The sequence below is a fragment of the Siniperca chuatsi genome, linkage group LG3 (genome assembly GCF_020085105.1).
Source record: "Siniperca chuatsi isolate FFG_IHB_CAS linkage group LG3, ASM2008510v1, whole genome shotgun sequence".
In the NCBI taxonomy this organism is placed as follows: domain Eukaryota; kingdom Metazoa; phylum Chordata; class Actinopteri; order Centrarchiformes; family Sinipercidae; genus Siniperca; species Siniperca chuatsi.
In genome coordinates, this window is record NC_058044.1 from 22932113 (window position 1) to 22953910 (window position 21798).

The window sequence follows — 21798 nt, forward strand, 5'->3', positions numbered from 1 at the left end:
TTAGTTTGATTATCAGTCTAATGTGTATACAGTATATGGTGTGACATAAACTCATCTTCACTTTATACTTCACAATGCACTGTTTTCTGCTTGGAGATTTATTTCTCTCATGCTGAAAAAAAAAGAGTGATAAAATCATAACACTCACACTTAATCAAATAGACACACATTGAATCAATTTGATAATACGTCTCTTTTTCATTGTTTTCTGGCAAAATCTGACACATGCACATGTATAAAAAAATCATATGTGACATAAAATAACTGCATATGTACAAACACTGAGTGCTTTGTGCAAATGTGTACAGATTACGATCACGTGTTGATAAATGATACATGGGTAATGTGCACAAAACATACATAATACATCTCATTCATGAACATAAAACGAATACACAAAGATTTTAAATCAAACAACTCTGTCTAATTTTTGTCCCAGTGTAATTAAAAAACACATACGGGTTGAATTTACGAGAACATTTATGATGAAAAGATCTGGAGCTGTCACCATTTAAATGTGATTAGACAATGCTACTTTGCTGTGATGATTTTAACAAGTGCTAATAAAACACTCTATGCCTTTTTCTGTCACAAAGCAGAATCATACTTCGTCAACACAGGGATGACTGAATGCCTTAAACTTCTCTTCAATGCGCTTGGCTGCTTCCTTTATTGCATTTTTTAACTGGAGCGCTGGACTTCTAGGGACATTTCTTTCCCTCTGCCAAAACTAAAACAAATCTTGTCATACACACATCATCCATCAATACATTGTCAGCGAAGGACAAAATCCAAGTAACCTTAAATGAGCAAAGCTTAGTGATCCTGCATGTTGGCAGTACATGCTCAATGTTCAACATAATTGTAGAAAGAATGGTATTGAAATGAAATGAAAGTATGATAGTATGGTGCAGAATCAAACAAAAAATGTAGTGTGTCTGGCAAAGAAACAAATTGCTCATTTGTTCCCATGCAAACAAGATCACAAACACTTCAACCCCCGCTGTATCACAGATCACAGAGCCAGCAGTGTTCACTTTAATATTTTATTTATACGTGTGTACAGATGTGCGCTACTGGAGAGATGGTGTGCCCATCAACCTGTGGAGTCCCAGACCTCAAATGGCTATGGCTAGCTTCTGTCCCTGCTGTGCACGCTAGGGCTACAGCGACACAGCCTGAAAATCACCAAGGATTATCTAACATCGTGAGGCAGGAGGGTAATCTGGAAAATGTGGGGAAAAAACAAGAAGTTTCCTTCAAAATTGATACCGGATATTCTCATCTGTTTTCTTAACGTTGTGTGGTATGGTTTATTAGGTTTGGCAAACTTGAGCGTGTTGAAAATATGCAAGAGTAAGAGAGATGTGATATAATTTAAATAGCAATGAAAAAGATTTTAGCTAACAAAGCAGGTCTCATGTAGCTATTCTTGTGTCTTTGACTGATTTTCAGGGTATTTATGGTACTAGGGTTATCGTGATTATTTCATACAAATAACCACAGCTCACACACGCTGATTAAACATATTCCTAATTCAAAAGGCACTGGTTGTGTATGTTTGAAAGTAAACAAAGTTGCTTTTTATGCTACAGATGGAGACAGCTACATAAATAGAGATGGTTCCTCCTTTTCATCTCTGTATCTTATGTGTGTGCCCATAGCTTCTCGTGACAGGATTCTTTAGCCCAAATGTCGATCTGTCTCTATGATGTGGCGGTGATATGTATTTGCAGGATCATTATACAGATATCAAACTTCAGGGTTTTCTTTTCTCCATTTTAAAGAATGCAGCTTTGTGTGTGTAATTCCTCCACACATAAGACAGCAACAGCAAACAGTTAAACAGTGGCCATGTAGTTGATTGATTTTCCTTTGCCATCATATTACAGTGATCTTTTTTGTGTTATTGACTTGGAGTAAAAATTAATTGTCTTTCTCACATACATTCACACACATGCAAAGTACAAGAGGGGGGAAAGTGCTTTCAGGAGTAGAGACAAAGCATGAAGTGAGTAAATAGCAAAGAGAACTACAGAGGTGCCAGCTATTCGATGGGAACACCACCACACTATTCCAGGTTAATGACAGAATGAAAGAACTGGAAAAGAGCAAAAAAAAAAAGAAAAGAAAGAAAGATGGAATTTGTCACCCAAAAAAGGTTGCAGCAAAACCTGCACAACGAGCATTATTTCCTCAAACATACAATCACAATCTATCCTCATTATGAAAACAGCATGATAAAAAAAAACTTTCTGAAAACCAAAACACTCACAAAAAAAAAACAGTCATACTTTTAGGCACCACACAACAATCAGCTAGTTTAGGTTGCACTGCACCTATAGATCACTCAATTAAAGTGGCACAATTTAAGTATATTGATACAGTAGAGGGCCCCCTCTGTATAAAGGCTGTGACAGGATGAAGTTAAAAGTCCAACCCCTTCAACAGCAAATCACACAGCTAAAGGCAGACAATACATAAATCTATAGTGATGGACTGACCAATGTTTGTTTTTTCTTCTGGCAATAAAGGCAACGAATGGAACATCACAAAATCTGAGTCTGAGGTTTTACACACAGCACTGTAGAAACTGTAGTTGATCTGTGCTGTACTAACCAACAGCAATGTGGACCACCCTATCATCTATCAAGAACTACACAGTGATTGTCCCTCACAGTCCCACTTCAAGTGATACTCAAAACCTTTAGAGTATCAAATTCTCACCCCACCGTAAGCTTTAAGCAATTAGGTCTGGTGTATTTTTCTTATTAACAATTCCCATGAAAAGATCAAAACCAACAATGAAACAATACTACTAACTAAGTGTTGTATGTGTAGCCAAAGCCTGATATATCTTATTCCTCTGTGCCTTAGAGCTCCACTGCTGTCTAAAAACTAATAAAAACACATCAATGAGCCACATAGTTGCACTGGGTGACATGTTCCTTCATTACAACGAACATGGGCCCTGTAGTTTTATCACACATACACCATCCTGTTGCTGTAAATACTCGCTAGCACACCAAATCAGCCACTGAAAATATTCCCCAACAAATGCACTATTTACACCTACAGTGCCTGGGGGCGCCGTGCTGGCGTAGGCAATAAAGTGCAACCGTGAACCGCAACTTACCCCATTTCGTGTATAGTCTGAGACCTTTTGTTGCATGTTGCATTCCCCACCTCTCTCTCCCCTTGTCATTCCCCATCTGTCTTGTCATTACCCAACTGTCTACTATAATGAAAAAGAGGCATAAAATGCCCCAAAACATATACAAAAAAGACTACAGTGCCTAGCTGTTGGGATTTTGGCTGAGAGCCACAGACTGGGTAAGGAAATCCCAAAGTATTGAGAGATGGACTAACACACTGTTGGTTTTGGTCTTTTCATGGGATTTGTTAACAACAAAAACATAGAATATCGCTAGATGAAGGTAGGAGTAACAAGTTTGTAGTTTGCTCTTTAACGCAGCGCAGCAGCTTTCATTCTAGCCTATGGGCATACAGATGGACAGCAGAGAAGTAGATTATGCTGCAGGATTGGTTGGAGAAGTTTCTGTGAAATCTGACAACAGTTCAATATGCATTCGCCGTGCTCTGCTTAGGATCAAACTACAACCTTTTTTACACATTTCTTTCAGGTCTACAGGGGGTGAGTGTTTCATACTCAAAAGACACATCTTGGTGGAGTATTACTTTAAGCATATTTAAAGTGCCTTTCTGCTTGTGTGATGATTTCACTTTTCAAAACCACCTTTTCTTCCAAATCTATATTCCCTTATTTGTTTTGATTTTGTGCTTCTGATTATACTTGTGACAGACAAGAACTCTGTTTAAACTTTCTTAAAAGCTATTTCATGGTAATAACTACCAAATACAAGTGGTCGAGAAAACACTGTGCAAGACCTGTGCTTAAAATGTGCATTTAGCTGCTACACAAACTAAAGTAGCATGTCCCCTTTTACAGAGACTCTAGCACAAATGAATACTGTATTAAGCCCTCGTGTCAAAGCAGAACACATAAATTAACACTGCTTCATGTGATTCCCTCATTCTTCCCATAGTTCCCTGCTCATTATGCTGCACTGGCACTTATATAGAATCTAAAATTATTTTCCCTTAAGTAAGGTCAAGACTTTGATCAAGTTAAAACAAATGATATGGCACAACAATAACGATTTTTTTTTTAAGAAATACTTGCATTGAAAATAAAAGCATGGAGTAAGAAACCACAGCATGTTCCGTAGTCTAAGATTGTTAAAACTTTGTTCAGTATTCATACTTGTTCGTTCATTGTTCTAGTCCTGAAGGCACTTAACAACAAAAACAGATAAGAAAAAACATCAAGAACAACACCAACAAAACTTCCTTCCCTCTGAACCCCTTTCAGCCTTCTCCCCTATACACTGCTGTGCTCAACACAGGTCTAACCCACCCCAGCACTCAGGCAACATTTTTATAACCACTGTAGCCACTGTTTGTGTTGGAGTGACAAACTCCCTCTTTTTCATCCGTGCCGAAGACACTTCACCCATGCTTACAGGAAGGGACATCCTGCCCACATCTGCAATCAGTCCTGAAGAGGCAGAAGCTGGGGGCAGCTGGGGGACAGAAGACAGGAGAAGAGGAGAGGAGGGATCAGAGACGAGCATAAAACTCCTCGTTGAGTTGTGTTAGCTCATTGGCCTCCTCTTCATCCTCCTCCTCTTGAAGTGCGAGAGGAGCAGGCTGCACTTGGGAGGGCACTTGTGCAGCACTAGGCTCTGGGCCTAGTTCAGAGTGGGGAGGGAGGTGAAGGTCTGTGGCAGGGGACTGCCCAGGGAGGTGTGTAGCGTCCCTATATCCTTCCTCCCTCACCTCTGTGGACTTAGCTTGGACAGGCTCAGGCCCTGCTCTTGAAGGCCATACAGCGCTTTGTGGTTGAGGAGGGAGTGTGGAAAGGGAGGAGGAAGGAGAAGGAGTGGAAGAAGAGGGAGGAAGAACTGCTGCCTGGGCAACAGATCCTGAAGTCTTATTGGCTGTTGATGCCATGGACGAGGGTCCGACACTGGCGCCCAGCTCCGTTCGGTCTTGACATATACTTTCCCCACTTTTGGGGTACAGAAAGGTCCTCATTTGACCTTTGCCCTTAACATTCACCGTGCCTCTATAGTCAAACTCTAAGCCCATTGCACTGAGCACAGCATGGCTCTCCTCGCTCACCTGCACTCGACACTCCACGCCGGTTGAGTCCATGCGGCTGGCAATGTTGACCGTATCTCCCCAGATGTCATAGAGCAGCTTAGTGGTGCCGATCACCCCCGCCGTCAGCGGGCCGTGGTTATATCCAATACGGAGCTTGAAACCAAAACCCAGCATGTTCTTGTTGAAGTCGTCCAAGACGCCCATCATCTCCAGGGCAAAGTTGAAAAGTGCCCTCAGGTGAGCGTGTGGAGAGTCATCATCATTCTCTGCCAGCTGCCGGACATTCAGTCCGGATGCCGCCATGTAGGTGGCACCGATTGTCTTGATTTTTTCCACACTTTTGAATTCGGGTTTGTGGAGGAGCTCGTCAAAGTCTCCAATTAGCTCGTTGAGGACACGGTAGCATTCTTTCCCTCCCTCGTAGCTCTCCTCATAGAACTCACTGAAATTTACAATACTGGCAAAGATCACGCCCACACTGTCGTGGTTCTTGGAGTAGCTCTGGGTCACCTGAGGAAACAATGAGAAAGATGACCGCATTACAATGAGCTCATATTAAGAGAGAAATGTGTTCAAATATTTTGAACAGTAAAATGTGCATATATGTATGATGATAGTGATGATATATTGGTTAAGATTCTAATTTTCCTTTATTCAAGAAAAAAATACTAAGAAGAATGTATTTTTGGATTTCCTTAAAAATGGTGTGTTCTGGATTACAAAACAAGAAAAAAGTATATGTATTAAGCATTGTTCTGATAACCTTCATAATTAAGTTATTTTTTTGTTTTAACAACTACAAAAACCTTGAGCTGGTCAGCGACGTGGATGGGGATGATGTTGCCCAGTAACCACTCAGCCTGGTCTCGCATTGTCTGGATCTTGGAGCGGTGTTTATCAGCCTCTACGTTGCCATGGTAATGGAGACGGTAGCTGACCTCGAACTCACGGTTGAGGAACCAGACCAGGAGAAGAAGCAAGAAGAAGGCCAGGACAGCCTCTGGGACCAGAAGGTCAAGAGGTCGCGGAGGAGGGTCAGGACCAGGAGTGACTAAAGCCGAACCACCATCACCGGATGTGGAGATGTTCAGTCTGAGCCAGAAAATGGAAGAACAGAAGAAAAGTGAGAGTAGTTCAAGCTGAACATAGGGATAGCAAACAAAGGCACAGCATAACAGGAAAATGAGAAGAGAGGAAAGGGACATTACTGACACACTGAAAACAGCTACTGGTGTTTTACCTTGCATTTGCTGCCCCAGTTTGTTGTGAGGATGTGTATGCCATGGCATCATGATGAAATATTTCCAGTGCAGTTAATTAAGTTTGATAACAGGATTTTTTGGATTCAGTCCTTCAAAATCAACGATTGGCCTCAATAAATCACACCCAATGCTCACAACTAGCTGACTACCTAGCTACACTTAAACGCCCATGCGTCCATCTTTGACCGGACACAACATGTTTATCCTGCTTCTCTGGGCTTGATGTCACAAAGCATTGTGGGTGATGTGGGAAATCACTAACTGAAGTTGAAGTAGATGAGGGATAAAATTATAATATTCCACACAGAAAACAATGCAGACTATTAATTCAGTCTTAACTCATTTAAAGCAAAAGTCTGACCATTGAAACTGTGTATCATCTTCTTCATTTACAAAGCAACATGGAGTCCATTGTTGTGGACAATACATATGAAGCACTGAGAAATGTAGTTTCTTGTTTCAGTTCATTTTTGATATGATGATGTACTTTGAACAATGTACGCACTGTAACCAAAATATTGCCTCAGGCTAATTATTATATTAGCATTTGCAATTAACACAGGTGTACAAGCATTATCTGTGTAATAAAGGTTTGAGGGGTTATTTGTCCCTAAAAACCCCACCTCAGAAACCTGCTCCCTTAGAACAGCAGTGTGCTCAAGTGTGATTCAAGCAGGTTATGCATCATGTCTGCCTTGAGAGGCATCTGCCAATCAAAATGCTAACTGATTTAGGAAAGACAGTCTTGTCCAGCCCTCTCTCCTCCTCAGTAGTGTAGTTGGTTAACTTGTGGCTCTAATACAAACTTCAGCACGGGCTGTATGAGTCATTTCCACCACTTGTAAAATTTAGCAGCCATTACTACTGCTGCACACAGGGAGAGACCGAGGAAGAGAGAGAGAGAAGGATAGGGGAATAAAGAGCAGGAAAGCGTGAGAGTGAATAAAAGCCAGAGAGAGCTGTAGTTATGAAAAATATAAGAGAGGCGTCGCTCCTGTTGACCCTTCAAATGTCACTCATCCATCAAACCCCTCTGTTTCCACGGAGACACTCACCCATGAACTGGAAAGCTGTTATTACGGGAGCTGAAAGACGACGGGAGTGGTGTCAGTCAGGAGAAAGGAAGGGTCACACACGCATACACAGACACACACAATACACACACATGAACTAACATATAATACAGATCAGATTAAATCCTGTTTACTGGCTGAAGAACACGTAGATAGTACCAAACCAACTGGGTGAATTACAATGTTTGAAAATAATGAATGCATAAATTTACTGATGAATTAGTCCAAACCTATGGTACTAAGACAGAGGTGGAAGAGAATTGTATACAGTTAAATAAATGCCAAACACAAAGATGTACATTTGTGTTTTCACACTGTGTTCTTTACTCCTAGCTTTCATTTACACACTGCTTTTAAATTACTACTACCCACATTGATTTCTTAGATACTTAAGAATTTTGTAGTGGTGCAGGATGATCAGTGCTTGTACACTTCACTTGTATGAACTTAATAGAGCTCAGACTGGATTATAAGTCTTTTAATTGAATGAAATGTGAGATGCACTGTGTGCATACTGTGGATAGTATGTGTGGGTGTGTGTATATATACACACCCACACACATACACACACACACAAGTACCTGTACTCCTGCATGTGTATGTGTTGACTTGTGTGTATGTGTTGACTGTATATTTGCATTTAGTATTTGTGCAAATAAAGTGCTCACCTGTACCTGTGCAAGGGGCTGTAAAGCAACAGCAGCAGGGCGACCCCTGTAGCAGTAGCCAGGACTGAGCGCATCCAAAAACTTAGCTGACAGAAGTTACAATACTGGATGATGGCCAGGATGGTGGCACAGCACAAGAACATGGTCACCTAGAGAAAACAGGCTAGTCATTAAAGTGACTTAACAAAGCAACTAAGGACTATACTGTAAGAGCAAAACAGAACACAATGCAGGCCAGCTCATGAGGCTCCACTGAGTTGTGTGTGTGCTTTTTAACCTGAATTAAAGAATAAACTACGTTAGCTGGCATTAACACTGTAAAATAAGCATGTTCTATCTAAAACAATTTTTGCTTACACAAGCATGTGAGATAAATGCTTCAAATAATACTTAAAATCACTTCTTTCATGCAGCTGCAAACCAAGACATTTCCTTTAGATGGTCCCACAACTTCAGCTCACTGCTGCTAGAGTCCAAACAAAGACCAAGAAAAGTTCTCAGGTCTCTTCACTGGCTTCCACTGTGTCAGAGCATAGAGCTTAAAGTACTGCTGCTTCTCTATAAATCACTCAATGGCTTAGGACCAAAATACATCTCTGTCTTTTACCATATGAACCCTCTCGGCCTCTCAGGTCATCAGGTAGAGGGGCTGCTTCCCAGAGCGGAAACTAAACATGGAAGCAGCATTTAGTTACTGTGCACCACAGAGCTGGAATAAACTTCCAGAGGATATTAGACCACCTTTAAATCCAGATTAAAAATGTTTATGTTCTGCACTGCCTTTGATAGAACCTTAAATAGTCATCATGAACCATCTTGCCCCCCATCATGTATTTATGTCTCTGTTCTTTACATTTTAATTTCCTTTAAAAAGGTTTCTATTTTATTTGCACTGTAATGTTTTATGCTGTTTTTCTTTCTTTTTGTTTTTAATGAATTATGTAAAGCACTTTTAATTGTCTTTGTGTATGAAATGTGCTATATAAAAATAAACTTGCATTGACTTGCCTTTAGATTTGTTGGTGTATTTTCTGTTTGTTTCAGTTTTTATTTTCTATAAATAGCTGGACAAGGTTTAGTTTACTTTTTTCAATGTTAGTTGTAGTTTTATTTGTATTGTTACAGGAATGTCTTAGGTAAGATACCTAAGACGCACACAGTAACTATTACGGCACAAGAAATGAAGGCAGGGTGTTTTTGTTTGACCATGTCAAAACTAATACATGTAAAGGTCAAAGAGCAGATGATAAGAAAACTACATTTTCCCATACTTTGACTATCCATACTTGAGACAAACCATACCAAATTCACCATGAAGCTGAATGCAGCAGCACTCCATTAAAGCAATACTGTCAAAATGAAAGTTTATACCAAGCTAATACACTGAAGAGTATTATTAAAAACAATATTGAGATCCATTTTTCAGTGAATACAATCAAGGCACATGATGAATGTACATCAGTCATAGCGCATAACTGAATGTAACTTACAATACATTGTACAACAACAACACACTGTATCCTTTCATTCTGACATGTAGGGGCCTTGGAATAGCTTTTAGAGACGCTGAACAAATGGAGTAAGATCTCTGAACTTTTGTGTTGTTGACCTGAATGTTTTTTTTAACCACTTATGGTTTAGAAAAATGTAATACTTGTGTTAAGGGATGAGTTTTGTTTGTTTTTTGTAACTCTCATTTTTATTTCATTGTACAATATGTTTTTAACCAATAGTTTTACTTTATGTTAATTTTCATTAATGAAAATAACACTTGTTACAAGTAAGATCAAATATCTCCTGTAGTTCTTTCTAGCCCAGTGGTATATCACGTTCCACTCTTTTTTCTGCATGTAATTTAACTAGTATCTACAATTTAGATGTCAGTGCAATATAAACTAAGCCAGAGCATATTGCATTGCAAAAAAATGATCTTCATAAATCAAACGCAAGGAAAGGTCAGAAAGGGGAGGAAATACCTATTTTATTCGATATATTTGATGTAAAACTTGCTGATTTGGGCTCTCAGAAACATGGATCTATTCAAACAACATGGAGACAGCAGTAGAATTTTGGGACATTCACAGGTTGATAATGATAATATTGACAGGATAACATCTATTTCCCCTCTCATCCCTACACGTCCTCCCTCTCTCGCACTCACCCCCCGGCACTGTTATTGGGTTTTATATCTTCAAAGGCATTAAAGTCCAGAAAACTGCATGTCTAATTAACAACCCTCCTTGAGACTACCGCTTTGATCTGCAAGCCCTGAAGACATGGGAAGAGGGGAGGGGAGAGACAGAGCAGGGTGCGAGAGAAATGGATAGAGAAATGGGGTGTTAAAAATCCTTGAAAAACAAGATATCAAAACACCACACATCTTGCAAGCAGCCGTTGGCTCAAAGCTGGATGGAGAGAGTCAAACTTAGTTGGATATGGCCTTGACTCAAAACAGCACAAAAACACTGAAAAGTGTGGCTGCTCTCAATCTTCTCACATGCAGGACTCAGAGAAGAAGAAATGTCAACATTTCTTGTGCCAAGGTCCACAGACGAAGCCTCCTGAAGCTTCCTAGCTGTTTTCCTTCCATAGTTCCTATCAGGGCTAATGCCAGCTAACAGCTCTGCTGGTCACCAAGGATCTCAGGCTTCAGACCACCATGGGCAAAGTTTCAAACCGCCGGACTCCTCTATGCTTACTTTGGCTTTGAGATATCAGTGAGGGCAAACCACTATAGCTTGGAAATCACACACAGTACCACTACCACAATTAGCAGAAGCCCCCATAACAGCAGAGGCAGCGTAGTTGCACTGAGAGTAGGAGCAGTAGTTAAATCAGTTGCAGTACTAGTACTAATTGTGACAGTGATGGCAGTCTTAGTAGTAGTGCTGAGCAGCAATATTGTTAAATAGTAGTAAGTATTACGACAAATCTATTATTCAACTAATTGTTTCAGGACTACATAAGACACCAAACAAGTCATCAACCAAGCTGCAAACAGTGTGATATGAAGCCCATTTGTCCACAGCAGGATTAAGACAGTGATGGACACACTGCACACACAGAATCTCTGAGTGCCCACTTACAGCACAGCTTCTTCCCTTTTACTTATTCACCCACAGAGACTTTTCCATTTTTTATCCAACCACCCACCAACAGACATGTTTACCTGCAGGGGCAAGTGGACGCTGCGGGTGAGGTGGGACAAGACAGAGATGGCAGGGAGGGACACTAACACAGCTCCAATCACGTGACGGGGGAGCCATCCAGAGACCACCAAGAGCAGGGAGTGGGTACAGTTCATCACCTCCTCCAGATAGAAGGCCATACTGCAGGAGAGGAGAGGAGGAAGTGTGAGACAACAGAGGATGAGTTTCCAGCAGCACAACTCCAAAGCAATATCAGTTTATTCTTTAACTTGTCTGAATGAGACCAAAATCAATAAAAACGTGTTTACTCTGTTCAGAAAACAGAGTAAAGAAAAACATTTTATCTCTCCCCCTATTACTCTCACTCCACCTCTTCCAGCCCAGTCTGGGAAAAACTGCAGCAGACTCTCATCAGTACTTAATTAAGACACTTTATTAAAACACAACTATGCTATCCAAGTCCCAGCTAGAAGATGAAGATTTATTGCCCATTTTGGCAAGGCAATAAGTGAAAATTAATTTGTTTTCAAATACTCTCCACTGAGATGCATGCACACCATAAAAATACACCACAAATTAATAAAACACATCTTTAGCACTTCAAATACTGGAAACTACAAGCAGAAGGGTTTTTTTTGGTTTGGAACTCTACCTTGTACCAGGACGTCATTGTGCGAATCTCTAAGCCAAAAAAAAAAACTGGACATTCGTATCTGACTAGGGAAGTTAATCCACTCTGGTGTGGGAGCCAACCAACACATACAATAATTTGTTTTGGTTTCAGCGGAGAGTTGTAGTGCTGTGCGATGGTCTTTTGGTGGTTTTCAAACCTGTGTCACTGAGGCCCAATAGATTATTCCAACCATGCACAACAGCTGTTAATTTGCAGCACTGTTTCACAAAAAATGGTCAGTGTTTGAGACAATTAATGTATTGCTTGGTTGGAATAATCTATATATATATATATGCATACATATATATATATATATATATATATATATATATATGTGTGTGTGTGTGTATACACATATATATGTGTGTGAGTGTGTGTTTTAATTGGCCTTAAAAAGCCCATATTGGCCGAACCCTGTTTGACACAACACGTGTGCGAACTCCCACACACAAAAGCACACCCATAAACACACAGTCCATCTGCATGTCATCTGCCAAAGCCTCCTCACCGTATGCACAGCACCAGGGAGGCCAGCTCCAACAGGCCAGCCAGGGGAGCCAGAGCCAGGGCAGCAGGAGCTGGAGGGCCCACGGTAGCCGGGCTCACCAGAGATGGAAGGAAGCAGGCCAGTGTCAGGGCCAGGAAGACAAAACAGCTGAGGAGAACGTCCAGGAAGGAGCTGAAGGTGGAGCTCGCAAATGTCTGCACCTGAACCTGGTCCTTCACCTGGAGGGTAAAGAAGGATGTGAAACTGAGGAGAAGCAGTGGCTTCCCAGAAATCATGCCTGCACCTTACACTGCACATACATAAGTGTTTTACCACCATTTGAGTGTCTACTTGAAAATGTTTACATTATATCATATAATATATATTTTAGAGGATACAATAGTTAATGTGTCCATTACAAAGTACCAGTGTTAAAAGAATGTATAATATATATGTGCTGACTTTAATACGTATCACTATTAAACAAAACTACTAAAAACAGAACTGAAACTAAATCTGAAAACTTGAATAAAACAAAAAAATATCATATATAACCTTAAACACATAAGTAAACAAACTGTTAAATCTACAGTGGAAGCTATCTTTATCTAAACGACAATATAAATAAAAAGTGAAAAACATTAAAATGTACACTGACATTTTGAAACTAAGGCAAAGTTAGACTCATTGTCAGGAAAAGCTTAGCCAGAAAGTCTCAACCAAGTAAAAAGACCAACCATCACTGAGTATCACTATAGATTTACATGAAATGAACTCTGAGGTTGAATATTCCAAGTATTGTTATATTTTTTTTATTTATTTTTTTTTAGCTCTGTAGTAACACTGGTGTAACAGCAGGGGGCTGCAAGGCTGGAGCTAGTCCTGGGTGTGTGAGAGTGTGTGTTGCACCACTGTGGCTTAACATTTGGGAAACAGGGGATACAAGGAAAATGTTGCAACAGCCCCTGCCCCCTCCACTAACAAACACATGCGCACACACACACAGACACAACGCACACTATCTAAGACCCCTAGATGTATTATAACACTAATGTTTGTCTGAGGTCCATGTGTCTCTCAACCCGTGGGATAAATTATATTTTTTATATAAAATATCTGTTGTACGTACTTGACAAATATCCTCACAATGATAGGAAAATCAGAACATCAGAACATTTCACCAGTACTCTTTGCCAGGAACTATTTTAAGGTTAGAGCTGAGTAACGCAGTGATGGTGGTTATAATTACAGCAACAGGTAGGGTCATGAAAAAAGTCAATACAAACTTCTTACAGGTATGATAGTACAGATGTAGGAGTGTGTGTGTGTACCTCCTCTTTGTAGCTACTGCGATAGGCCTTTTCCAGAGGTCTCTCTAGGAAATTGAGGCTGATCTTGTTGATGGGTGGCTTGAAAAAGTAGTCCTTCATCAGACTATGAATAACAGAGAAACAAGACCAAAAGGTAATATATGATTTTCCTTTGGAAATCAAATATTACTGAAAAAATAAACCTTCGCTACTGTATTTACTTTTGAATCTACTTTTCCATCTACTCTACCTTGAATAGATGTTAACATTTTGCAGACTGGCTCCTCTACTGCAGGGATTTTTCAATCGTTTCTGTCTTGCTACCTTGTTTTTAGGGCATTTTCAAATCTGCATTGTTTAGTACAGTTGAATCGTATTCTGGTTCGTTTCCCCCCTTGGTACAATTCATTTGGGCAGATCTGAACACAGAAATTGTACTCAGGACCAAAACAACCGAGGCCCTTAAGAGGACGTGGTCTCGGTCCAGTTGGTTTGTGTAGCTAGGTGTGTTTTACATACTTGGATGTGGATGAGCGCAATCTACAGTTGCTAGAAGCTAGCTGGAGAACAAATCAAGGTCTGACCTGGACTAACAACAAAGTACGTTGGGCAGACAGGACTTTCTTCATGACCTTCTTCCTGTGTTTACTTTCTCGCTCCCACCCTAGACACATCTAACCAATGAGCGGAGTGAACTTTCTCACGTTGCTTTTATTAATGCATTTTGGTTTGCTTGGATTTTCTTGTGTGTGAAAAGAAACGAAACCAGTTTACCGACTTATCCACTGATTCGGACCACAAACAAGTTACAGGTTTGAAAATGCTCTTAGATTTCTAAATGCTATGGCCTCTGCATGTAGAGATATTAAGTCACCATATGAGTGTGGCAAACATTTTGTATTCTATTACTAAAAGCACCTCGAGGCCTGTGGCGTTTGCATGTTTACCTCTGTGTTCATGTGTGTTTCATGCCACATTCCAAAAACATGTAAAATGGGAGAGTGAATGTATCTGTCTACTGATATGTATTATCCCTGTGATAGACTGGCAACTGGTGTGGATAGATACACACCCTAAAAATTATGTAGAAAGGTTTATACTAGTCATATAATTGATGCTTACTGATTTAGAAAGTTATAAAAAAACATGTGATCTTATTCATGACCAAATGGATCCCTTCACCACTACTCACTCTATCACATAATCATACATAATCAGTCACCTTTGCGTGGTATTATCAGTCCATAAATTCTACCTTTAAACTTTTTGCTCACCTGTCCTCCCTGATAACATCCACAAAGTGGGCATCGCTCTTTTCTCTGAAGTTCTTGGCACGCAGCTGGATCAGGGCAGAGTGGTCCATTCCTGTGCCAGCTGCCCCTGTGCCCCCCGCCATGCCTAGACTGGTGCCAGTCCCCGTGCTAGTGCTAGTTTTCTTTTCTTTCTCCTGGAGCATGTCGCACAGGGAGCTCTGGCTGGCTCGCACTGGGTCCTCCAGGGGGGGACTCAGGAGACCATTGACTGCCCTGGGGTTGTGACCTGGGATAAACTGGATGAGGAGGAAAAGGTGAAGAAGACAAAGAAGAAAAGAGGGCCAAGAAAAGGGTCACAAAGAGGCAGGTACACAGGGCATGATTGTTGAGTAGCTTAAGTGACAAATGCTTTAAGCTTTAAGCATTTGTCACTGTGGGGTGCTTGACAAATACACCGGTGCTGTTCATGCATGTGTGTGTTGTACCTTGGCACTGCTGGTCTTGTGCTCCTCCTGGCAGCCGTTCAGCACAGCTACATCATCACCCTGCTCTGCCCCCAAAGGCAAGACCACACTACGGGAGACACAGGGAGGCTAGAGAGAGAAAAGGACAGTGGAGGGGGGGGGGGCACAAATTAAAACACATCACATGTGTGAGATATAACAATATCACTTTATATAGGAGTGTTTGAGTGTACAAACTGTGGCCAAAGCACTACCTGCACTGAGATGGCATTGTTTCCTCATAAGTAACTAATTCAATCAGAAATTAATATTAACCAGATTTTTTGCCAGAAAACCTAGGTGCGTGGGAGTCATGCAAAAGATCACAGACCACCTAATATTTGCAAAACACTGACGATGTCAATGCTGAACATCCATTTATCTAGGTTTTGTTGAATGGAGAAAAACCAGAATAACTGAACCACTGGTTTCCAACAGCACCATTAAGTGCTAGAGTGTCCAGGTGCACGGCCATCATGAGAAGCAGAAGAAAAGTGAATGCTAATTTGAGTTATATAGCTGTGTTTTCAGCCACAAAGAAGGTGTGAAATAATGCACACCTTCTGCTAGTTTCTCAAAAAATGTTTTTAGAAACTAGCAGAAACCATCACACACATGAACAGAGGTATCCATCTCTATGTTCCACCCTCAACTTTTTGTTTCTTCTGACTTACCCCAGTCCTGTCTGGTGGTTGATGGGGCAGCAGGGGCTCAGCAGCCTGTGCTCCCCCAGGGATGAGGTCTGGTGTGCGGGGCTGAGGACAGGAGGACAGGCTGACCCCAACAAAATCTCCACCTGACAGTCCCCCCTGAGAGCACCCACACTGTGCATCATGCTCCAACTTCCTTCCTGAAATCAGGTAGGTTCTCAGCCCTGAGGAGAAGCAAAAACAGGAAACCCCTTTGGTTTAGAATTTCATAATCAAAACTTTCATACTTTTCTTGGTTTGACTTAAAAGTGACAGGGAAAAAAAGAGAACTGCAAAAGAGACATCATTACCCAATTCGGTACTCCAGTATTTTGTTATCATTCACAGAAATCAGAATAGTGACAATTAATGGTGAGATGTTCATAAAAAGCACCATTGTTGATGGTGACACTGAGAACGCAATCCTTTCAACAACACAGGAGGCAATTTGTTTATGCCAAACATTCACTGGGCAACAAATCCTCTAATGTGAGGATTGATGCATGTCACATCTGCGTACTCTAATCTAGTGCTGAAAAAATAAGTCAATCTATATTTGTATTCAATTCATATCATTAGAAAAATAAACACCGTTTTTTAGATGTTGTTTAGACTAAATCTGACTTTCTGATAAAATTTGAGGAGCTCGTAACAGGCATTCATGATTTTTGACATTTTGTGAAAAAAATTGTTCACTTGTGAAAATAGTGGCTAGTTGCAGACATAGCCTCATCAGCCAATCATCAGCCACTCTTTGTTGATGCACACACACTCAGAAGCAGGTGGTAATGCAATACTGGGTGTTTCACCAACAATGTTTGCGCATCAGCCCAGAGCTCTGGCCATGTTCACACTGGTGTAGGGCCAACGAGGAAATATACAAACAGTGGATTAGAGTCGTGGCCCGAGGCCAGCTGCTATCAGCCTGTCCAAACACACAGTAACCTGGCTAGCTGGCCTCTTTGTTCAAACAGCTAAAGGTGCTAACCTTGTTAGCACGATGATGACTGGAGGAGCAGTAGGCCATAAAGGGACCTGGTCCAGGAGTCATTTCATTGTTATGTACAATATTTACTCTAAGAAGGAACCCCTCATGTGGCAACCCTACTTTCATGGGAACGAGTTGTACCTACAGCACAGACAATTCTCAACACTAGTTTGGTGTTTTTGTAGCAACTCTACTGCAGCCCATTTCTGCATCAGTGTGCTTTCAAGTATGTGAGATAAGGGCTTCCAGGTCAAATATACTGTATCATTGTATGCCTAGCTCAGCTATGCCTTATATTTTGTAAAGATTTTTGTCATTTTTTTAACTGGATTATTACTGTAGATCATTTCTAAATATCAAATATAAAAGTATTATATGTTTGCTATCTCAGCTTTGTATTAGTTGTTGTTAGGCCGCCATGTTGCACCTCCATGTTTCTGCAGAATGGATAAACCAATCACTGGCTCTAGATTGGGCCTTTCTCCTACACGCTTTGAACAGGAGGATGATCCGAGTGGTATTCAAATGGTAGCAAACTGCAATTTCACTGCTAGATGACAATAAATCCTACATACTGGACTGTAATATCATGTGTTACCTATAGTATAGAATAGAGTTGCATCTGAAGCCCTAACTGTGTAAAATGCAGCTTTTATTCAGTTCCATTTTTACAAACTATAGTTTTCATACGCTGGAGTTGTTTTGTATTTAATTTGGAAATGATGTGGAGTGAAAAGAACATAAAATAAGAAAAGTCCTCTGGAATTATCCTGTAAAAAAAGATGCTGCCCCTCTCTGACACAAGAACATTTAACTTTTTAACTCTGTTCCCTTAAATGTATGGTGTGAAGAAATGCTTTGTAAGTAAGTAGTGCAACACACAAAATCCTTAGGATCTGTCATGGTTCAAAGACATCTTGACTGGACTGCTCTCTTTTGGAGGCAAAACAGAATAATTCAAGAGTTGTACAGAAAAAGTATTGAATGTTCCCAATGAGAAAATGTTCAAATGAGAAAAGTCCATTCAGTGAAACTTCTCGTGACCTGACTATGACAGTTCAACTGACATGTCGTTTTTTATTCAACAGAAAAAGGGAAAGATATGCGATGATGTGTCATGTAAGTGTGACTGATGAGCATCAGACCCATATGTGAAAGCTTGTGCGTCAGTCTGACGTTGAGTGGGTGTCTTCATAAGTTGGTTTGTGTACTACAGTATATTTGCAACATTTTAGTGAATCTAAAAGCCAAACAAACACACCACTCTCCACTCACTGGATGCATCTACAGTTTTAATATCGCTTTTCATCCACCCTCTCTGTACAAGTTACTCATTTTCTACTCTCTCCACTCTCTCCTCTACTTTCTCTCCCTCCACTTTCTAGTTAGTTAGTAATGAATGCATAACTAACAATTAACTTATCTTGGGAGTCTGGAAGTACTGTGTGTCTTGTTTAGGGCCGTGGGACAGTGTAGACTTTGCAGACAAGCTCAGCCTTTAGGCCAACAACAGCCCTAACTTAGGGTCTGAGTCCTTTGCCAAGCAGGTGACAAAGGCCATTTATGAGACCTTAACCCACTCACACACACACACACACACACACACGCTAAGGTTCACTGCTGTTCTCTGCCGTCCATTAGCTCTTAGGCAAGAGTAGTGCACTCTCAGATTTTTAATGGATGTTAACAGGGGCCTTCTGTTCAACAAGCGAAGCATATGGCTGTGAATCGCATAATGATGGCTTGTGTGCGTCTTTCTATTTTGCTCTTGATCTCCAATCGCTCAGTCACACAGACACACACACACACAGAGCAGGTCACTGTCAGAGACTCGATTCGTTGTGAGAAACTTCTTGAGCAAGTGAATGTGGGGTCATGTTCTAGTGGATCGTATGCATAGAGGAAGGAGCACGGGTAAAGAAATTGCTCTTTTGTATTGCTAATGTTTCCTTTAATCTGCATTTGCCCTCTTCTGTACATCTTTGAAGTGACAGAAAGATGTACAGAAAAAATAATTATAGGATAATAGGGTAATTTTTTTTCTTCTCATCCTCCTGTTCCATGAAAAGCCTGAATCTTGTATATCAGCCACAGTCAGAAACTGCTTTCTGCTTGTTAAATGTTGTAGGGATGATAATTCCTACAAAAACGGAAGCTCATAACATGTAACTTTAACACCTGACTTAGAGCTTCAGCTAAACTGCAGTCAAATAAGATATCAGGAAAACATATCTCAAATTGAAAACCGCCCCAATGCTTGGGATTTTATTTTTACAAAGAATCTCTGAACCAGATGTGTATTGGATGGATTATATACAGGCGGGTGACAAATTAAAGACAAAACGTGAATAAATTAGTGGAAAAACATTAGGGAATGCAGGGGACGAGGGGTCGCTGAATGGTTTGATGAGCGTGAAAATTATGTCAATTAAACTCTATGCACTTCACAGTCACCAGTCCTTAACCAAATTGAACACATACGTGAGATATGGGAGACATGTTAGACAGCACTCTTCACAACCATCATCAAAACACCAAATGAGAGAATATCTTTCGGTGTTCACCCCCCATTAGTGTTTTAGAGACTATGTCAAGAATGTATGCAAAATAGCGTTGAAGCTGTTCTGGAGGCTCTTGGGCCAACACCTTAGTAATACACTTTAATTTTTTATTTTATTTGTCATTTGTATTCTCTATAATTCTGATTTTAATATCTGAAATTATATTTGTTGATTTGTATGTAGCCTTAATACATGGCTGAACAGCTCTTGTTTTCCCAGTTAGCTTCCCATCCCAAGTTAAATTGATTCCCATCAGACCGTAAAAACACAAAATGTGGCCAGTTTATCATGTGGTACAGCGAAGTCCCACTGAAGCGGCCACCACCACACCTTGACACTGAAGCCAATGCAAACGTGCCTTGAGATGCAGGGGCAGGAAAACCCAGATTGAAGTGATTGTAAGCCGTGACAGTGTGCTAGCATGCACAATACCAGGACTCTGAAACTGACACAGCTAAATGGAATTGATCTATCATTAATTTTATTATTTACACCTGTGCTTTTCCTACTGTGACATGTCAAAATGTCTTCTGTGAGAAAGGCTTTTTAGGAGAATATTAAAGCTTACACAAAAGTAAAACCTCCCACTTAAGCAAAGGTACAAAATCTATCAAGCATAGCCCACTGACAACTGTTTATGTAAGGAGATTTTATAGTCTCTCTCCCTCTCTGTGATCTGCACAGCCATCACCTTCAAGTGACAGTGATTGATTCAAGAGATTCCCTAACATAAAAGACATAAGTCTTTGTAAAGATTCAATATATAGTCTTACTTCCAGTTTGTAGTTGGGGGAGATCAGCTGCTGAAGTGACAGAGGAACCTCAAATGATTTAATGTCTTGAATTAAAAAAAAATAATTGTTATTCAGTAATTATTTTAACTCTCATGCCGGTAAAGGCCGGAAAATAGAGGCTAGAGATGTAGAGGTGGACAATGACTGCGGACACTTATTTTGAGGTCTTCCTTCTTATTCTAGCATGCGTCCTGCATGAGGCAAAATGCTGACGAGTTAGAGACACAGGCACAGAGGACATAGCGAAAGCAGAGTGGCAAACGGCGAAGAGATGGCGAGGGGGAGGAAGAGACCAAGAGCACTTTGAAGGTCACTGAGTTTAGCATGCCTCGCATAACCCACATTCCTTGTCTACTTCCATTTCAGCTCTCTAACTTTATCAACAGCCTGCTCTAAGCTCTAAAACAGGCCTTGAATTGTGAGGGCGTTGACATAGACACTGAAAAATTGCAGTTTTCCGACCGTCAAGTGCACAGTAGGTTCATGTGTGTGTGCTTGAGTGCAAATGTATGAGTGTCAACTACTTTCTAGATATACAATAAAGAACCACACGTACTGTATCTTCTGTGTGTTTATCCAAGCTCAACAGCAAAACAAAGCTAATCCTTTGCTACTGAGTTTGTGCAGCCAAAGTCATTGAAACACTCTGTAGAACTTTCTTGCATGTGTGTATATCTGCACCTGTGCATTTGTGTGTGTGTGTATGTGTGTGTGTACTGATCTTCTCCAGGTTCTGTAAAGGCAGCACTCTGGGAAGGAAACTGACACCAGCACTCTAAAGTCTCAATCCAGCTCAATGGTTTTTATTGATTTATTCAGACCAGCTGGCTAGAGCAGAGAGGGTTCAGCTGAGGACAGCTACTACTACTACAACAAATACAATACACACAGACATACAAACACACACACACCCAGACAAAGAAATGCCCATACAGTAAGTACATTCACCTAGTCATATACACACTGGCAGACCTGAGGACCCAACACAACCTAAATTACATGTGATCATATGAGTAAAACATCTTAAAGTTTGTGCCTGTTATCCATGCTTGCCATTACATTTTTGCAGAGTAAGCCAGTGATTTTCATTATAGATTTTTAATACTTTTACCCTCTTTTCAAGCTTGTGAAGCCCTCTGCTGCACATTTACAACAACACCTGCAGGTGTACGCACACACATGCCCAAGTGAGAGCTAAGAA

General features: G+C 40.6%; 1 protein-coding gene across 5 annotated transcripts in view; it reads right to left on the reverse strand.

Annotated features, from left to right (window-relative positions):
* Positions 1-77: 77 nt before the first annotated feature.
* The window catches only part of adcy9 (adenylate cyclase 9), a 42335-nt gene continuing 20614 nt past the window's right edge, over positions 78-21798 (reverse strand). For 2 of the 5 annotated variants that reach the window (XM_044191307.1, XM_044191308.1), the window contains 10 exons: positions 16240-16439; positions 15548-15655; positions 15084-15358; positions 13831-13933; positions 12521-12738; positions 11360-11519; positions 8191-8339; positions 7505-7534; positions 5994-6279; positions 78-5697 (listed from right to left, as the gene is read on the reverse strand). In XM_044191307.1, coding sequence (XP_044047242.1) covers positions 4642-5697; positions 5994-6279; positions 7505-7534; positions 8191-8339; positions 11360-11519; positions 12521-12738; positions 13831-13933; positions 15084-15358; positions 15548-15655; positions 16240-16439 — 2585 coding nt within the window. In that variant the 3' untranslated portion in view covers positions 78-4641. The remainder of the gene's footprint in view (positions 5698-5993; positions 6280-7504; positions 7535-8190; positions 8340-11359; positions 11520-12520; positions 12739-13830; positions 13934-15083; positions 15359-15547; positions 15656-16239; positions 16440-21798) is intronic. The other 3 variants (XM_044191309.1, XM_044191311.1, XM_044191310.1) reach the window with 3 other exon arrangements.